Here is a 5,979-nt window from a genome sequence, read left to right as displayed (position 1 = left end):
GGGGGGGCCCCCTGCCGTTGCTCGGAAGGGAGGGGGAATGCCAGGCAAGTCTGTGCTCTGAGCAGCTCCGTCTTCTGGTATTGTGGAGAAGTTACACATTTTTAATGTTTCGGGTTTTGAAAATAAGATGAAGTAACCCAGCTGTAATGGATAGGTACTAAAAAGGAGAAAAGGAATGTTTTTTAAAGTTATAAGGGGAGCTCAAGGAGCCTATGTAAGTAATGTGATTTCACTTCCGAACTTAACAACTGCAATCTTACTACTCTTAAGTGGCGGAGCCTGAGACATTTCTCTTGCCAGCCTACAAGCCTGCATTACTCAGTGGAGTTTGGTTTTTTGGGGTGGTTTTGCCTCAGATTTTTCGGGGCTGGCAAATTGCAGAAGGCCTCTGACTTGGCTGTAATATAGTCATTTTCAGTGGTTTTCCAAAGCGTCAGATTTTCTTCTTGAACAGACCTTCCAATTAATTTTTCTGCCCTTTAAGATGCCATATACTTGCAAATATTAAATCTTCAGGTGCAACTTTTCCCTCGCTTACTAAATTAGTAAATATTCTTTGTCCAGATACGAGGTTTACAGCTTCCATTCTGTTTGCAAGATTTTCTCATCTTGAGAAAATATTCTTGAGGAGATATACTTGAAGTTTAGCTATGAATCACTGATACTTTTATTATCAACTTTGTGAGAGTACAGACATCACCTTCAATTCATACAAGATTGAATTACACTTTTTAATTAGACTTAACAGAGAACAGTAACTAGTCAAGCACTCACCCAAAGTATTTAGGGTCCAATTTTACAGGGTGAATGCTGTCCATCACTGTTGCAATGTTCTAACATCCTTCATTGCCACTTTCATTGCCACATTCCCTGTTTTGCTAGCATTTTTTTATCTGAAGGCCCTCAGCTACCCTTTGGCTTAGCTAAAATGCTAACTTAGCAAAGATTGAAAACTAAAGGTTTACATACAAGCCTGCCGAAGCCCATTACAATAAATCAGCGCTCTTTCCATGAGGATATGTGTTATATTTTATGGCAGATATGCTTAAGCAGGTAAATGCCTTGTTCCAGGCCTTGATCATACCTCCCAGCCTGTATCTTGCTCTTTGGGCACAGGAGGCTTTATAGTGAAGCAGCTCAGGATATTAATGGCCCACTAAAATGATAATACAGTCAAGAAAAGGCCCTGTATTTTTAGCTGGATCACCTCCCTATTTTAGCTTTGTGTGGCATAGGCAGGAACATGTAGCCAGAATTCAGAGGTAGTAGAGCAGGGTAAGAGGAAGATGGAAGGATAACTGCTCATGTTGCTGAAAAAGGCAACTTGCAAAGGACATTTGCATGAGATCTTTAGTAATATAGGTATCTACAAACCTGCCTCTTAGTGCAATAGTTCTTTCCCATTTACTTGTGTTTTTATATGCAACATTGGTGACAAAATTCTGGACAGTTCATGAGATTTGTCTTCTCACATCATGTTCAGTCATGTTTTGAGGTTTAGGGGCCTGCATCTTTTTAGGCTTGTATGACCTCCAAGGCTAAACCTGCCGCTTGGCTTTACTAGTGCAGTTGTTTATCAGCATCAACTTGTTAGATGCTTAGACACTACAGTAACAAAAAACAGTAGTAATTTTATTGGAAACAACATCGAAAAGGATGAAGAGTTGAGGTTTACAAGCTTCTGCAATGCACCACCTTCACAGTTTAGCAGGCACTACAGCCAGACATGACCCACGACCCTCAGCAATATGCTACTTGAAAGCAACTGCCTATTTTTAGTAGTATATAAACAGTTCAGTGAATCCCAGCTATAACCTACAGTCCACCAGCATGCAGTGGAGGCGAGTACTTGTGCAAGCATAGGGTACACAGATTTTATCAACTTGGGTAGACTTGTTTTGCCACAAAAGACACCAGTAAGTAGAGGAAAAAAAAAATCCATTGACAACAGTGACAGACAACTGAAAAGGTAACTTTACTAGGTGAAAGAGGGGGATCTAGTGAAGTTTTGAAATGCTGTTTGTTTCATATGGACTAATGATGCAGGGAAAGAAGTTTGTTAAATTATTCAAACCCCTCCAACACATTCAGTGAAGGTACAGACAAAATACGTTTCCCCACATCCAAATTATCTCCTACAAAATGGGGAAGACTAAACTATTGCTAGAAGGAAAAAATGCAGGTAATAACACTATTAAAAATTTGGGTCTCCTCTGTATGCAGTAGAGGAACAAAACAGAACAATTGTGATAAAAGTTTGCAAGTCACTTGCGTTTCTTTTTAGAGATTTAGGCACAGATACCTAACTATTCTTTATCTCCCCCTACGTGAAAACAGATTATATTGTTTAAAAGCTCCCTCCCATCCAGAGTTGGCTGTCCTAAACTTTGGTATTTCTTTTATTGCCAACAAATATAAACAAAAGGAACAGATGTTCAAAGTAGGTGCTACCTATATATGTTGTCCAATTTTACCGGGTGCTAAAGTTACCCTCATTACCCTTATTAAGTGGGCAAGCAAAACGCTTCCCAATCAATGATAACCTTGAATTTAACATGGTTGATTGTTGACAGAAAGTCTATTCACTGATAATTTGCAGAAGGTAGTAGGTACAAGTACTTTGTTCACTCCACTTACCAAAAAATTGTGACACAGTAATGGTAAATGAACAAGACAATTTCTGAACTTAGTTTTAAAAAATTGTCTTGTCATGACAGTAATTACAATGAGGTTAAATCAGCTAAATCCATTTGTTTTCAGGTTCTGTGTTTGGTCCTGAATTAAGCAGGGTTCAGTTTGTACAATGCCTTACAAATCAGATTAAATTTGTATTTTTTTAACAAAATAGTTCTTAATCCTTTAAAAAGACCAATAAAAAGGTATGTGATAATCCAATTTTCAAAATCCCCTGTCTTAAATATGTTTTTCGTATTGGGAAATAAAAATGGAAGGGAAAAGTTGTCCTGCATATATTCTGAACTGTGTGATAATGTTCAGTAGAACTATTAAACACATGAACTTTTCAGTAATTGTTCTGACTTTCCTTCTAGTAGCATACAAGCCAGGATGTAACCTCAGTAACCAGCAGTAAATTAAATTTCTTGTTTGAAAACCCCCAAAAACACCACGCAAGAGCTGATCTATTTCCACTTTAAGTCACATATTAGTGCTATATGATCAGAAGGATGTGAAACACTTGGCAAAGCCTGGTGTGTTGTTATTTCTTCATGACTTGGCAATGGAATGACCTGTTCAACCTCCAGAGCATTTTTGTCAATGAAAATGTAGTCCAGGCATCCATGAAACCCACCAACATAGTTTGTATAAGCAGGTTCTCCGCAAGCACTTAGCAGTTTGAAAGGGTGGTTTAGAGGCATGTTGCACCTTTCTTCTTCACCATTTGAGACCCAGTCTTCATGATCTTCAGCGATGCCACCACTGCTAATAAAACTGTAAGTTCCAGACGATGGTGTACTATTAAAATCCCCACAGAATATGATTGGTATGCTAGGATACAAATCACACGCTATGTGCTTGATGTGAGACAAGGCTACAGCAATTTGGATGAGACGGATGTTCCCACCTAAGAATATAAAAAACACATTACTTTAAATACTTCACCGTAGCATAAGAAGAATTTTCCAAGTTGCTCACGCAAGCATATATCATGTATAGCTCTGAAACAGTAGTCTCACTTTGTTTTCTGTGCACTGCATTTTACAAAAGTTTTCATAAATAAAGAAGCCTTTGAAGTTTGTAACTATGAAAGTTTTACAGAGGCAAGAGGCAGACAATGTTTAAATGAAAACTTGCACATAGAAGAACTCTGAACCTTAAACACCCATTTCATGGCAAGCATCCTAATAATGTTCCTGAAAGGTACAGAACCAAAATAAAACTAATTTAAAGGAGAAGAATCTCTTTTAAAAGCTTCTATAGCCCAATTTGTTTGCCCTTCTGCCAATACCCCAATAGAACTCCTTCAGGTACAATAGGAGTGGGAAGCCATAAGCACAAAGCTATCTATATTTTACGGTCTACTCTTGTGGATGAATTGTGTGTAACATCACTTGCTTTGCTTTCAGCTGTATTCTACTGACTTGCAGGCAGACTAGAACAATCTTACTCTAAGGAAAATAAACAAACAGACCGACCTAGAAGCCTGGCTCGATTCATCTGGATAAGCAGCAAGGCAGGAAACCCTCAGTTACAGAAGAAAAGGCTATAGCTGGCAAAGAATGGGGGGAAAATCTATTCTCCCTAGGAAGGGCAAAACCTTAACAAACCCAGTTATCTTACACACAGGAACACGACAAAATTACCTTTTGGGTGCCAGTATAGGTGGGTATTAGCTACGCAAATCTTCCTGGAAGGGTCAGCTGTAGACTGAAGAACTGCAACCTTCAAGAGGAAAAGCAATCTTTGGTAAGTCTTGATTAGAGAGGTTATGTATTTTTAAAAATGCAATAGTTAGCTTATGCCTTTATGGTCCAGTTCAAAGAATGTGATGCTTATAACTAATGAACAGTCCAGCTCCTAAGTTGAGACCATCCATCTTCTATGTAAGGTCTGGGTATCAGCCAATATATTACCACTACATCCAGGTATTTGACAAACGTTCTTTTGTCTGTGTCTGGTCTGGACATATTTTTTCCTTCCAATCCATTCCATATTTTTTCGTAAGATCTTGCTAATGCTGTACCATTCTTAACTACTTGTATTTTCTGTTCTCCCACCTCAGCAACAGAATTGGAGATCTATCTCTGGTTTTAGCCAGCAAACTGTAGTGTTGCATAGCTGTTAAACTGAACATAAATTTAGAGAAGATTTCAGTTTTATCAAGGAACACTTGTTAGTCCCACTCAGTCCATGAGTAGGAAACTTTTACCAATGAGTGTTTCTGAAATTCCTCACACAGACCTAGGCCTTACACGTTTGTACTTACATGATAGCTCTGCTGGCAGACCCACTGGCATCAACAAGCCCACAAACCTGTCCAACCTTATTTCTCTCCCTAATGTCACTTCGTAAAGTGGCATTATTAAAGGGAGACAAATTAACTTAATCACATACTTACAACATTTCAGATACATATTCTGGCATATGAGAGTAAATAGTGAAAAACTTGGCAGACAATACCACCATCAATACCTCGCCCAGAATCTCAACAGCTGTCTTCATCTTAAAACAAAATAATTTTGCCTTTTTTACCAAATTTTGGTAATTCCATAGATCAGTTCAGTAAGTCGGAATATGTTGTTCTTGTTCCTAAGTTGGTCTTCTGCTCTATTCATTACCCAGGCTAACGAAGAATATACCACTGCTCTGTTTCAGACTGTTAACCCCTCGCCTCCCTCTCCTGTGGTTTGATGCTCAACACACCTAGCTTGGCTGCACCTGCCTGGAGACAGTGGGAGGAGGAAAGGGGAAAGAGGAAGAACGCATGTAAAAGCTGGTACCTGCAGCACAGATGACCTCTGCAGCACCTTCTCCTGCACCACGGGGTACTGAGCCAGTTTGTCACACAACTCCTTGTGCAATGGGTCTGAGAGCAGGGCCTCGCTGAAAGCTATATCGTGCTGGCTGAGAAGGCTGAACTTGTCCCTGCGGTAGAAAGTGGCCAGGCCTTCGTGCTGCTTCTCCTTGATCTTGAAGAGCCCTTCAAGTCCAAAAGCATCTAAGGCTGGAGCCAAGCTGTCCACGAAGACTGACTTATCCACTTCTTGCAAGCAGATGAGGTCGGCACTGTAGCCCGCCAGCTCCTTCTTGAGCAGGTTCTGCCGGTAGTCGAGCTCCAGGGCATACGGGGCGCAGTAGGGGTAGAGCACGGTGCGGGAGAACTCCGTCTGGGCGTAGGTGTCGGCCAAGATGTTGTAGGAGACGGCGCGAACGGCGCCCTGGCCGCAGACCTTCTTGGTGTAGAAGTGCCGGGCGTCGAAGGTGCAGGCGCCGGGGCCGGCCTCGACGGGGCCGCTGCTC

General features: G+C 40.7%; 1 protein-coding gene across 1 annotated transcript; it reads right to left on the bottom strand.

Moving 5' to 3' along the window:
- Nucleotides 1-3,071: 3,071 nt before the first annotated feature.
- On the bottom strand, nt 3,072-5,975 carry PDE12 (phosphodiesterase 12; the record flags this gene model as incomplete). The annotated part of the gene is made up of 3 exons (XM_010293802.1): nt 3,072-3,583; nt 4,323-4,401; nt 5,460-5,975. Coding segments are annotated over 3 exons (1,038 nt in total), but the record flags the coding sequence as incomplete, so codon positions are not given.
- Nucleotides 5,976-5,979: the final 4 nt, after the last annotated feature.

This window comes from Phaethon lepturus, unplaced genomic scaffold, assembly GCF_000687285.1.
Source record: "Phaethon lepturus isolate BGI_N335 unplaced genomic scaffold, ASM68728v1 scaffold149, whole genome shotgun sequence".
In the NCBI taxonomy this organism is placed as follows: Eukaryota; Metazoa; Chordata; class Aves; order Phaethontiformes; family Phaethontidae; genus Phaethon; species Phaethon lepturus.
The sequence above is the reverse complement of the archived record's forward strand: the minus strand, read 5'-3'. Positions and strand labels throughout refer to the sequence as shown.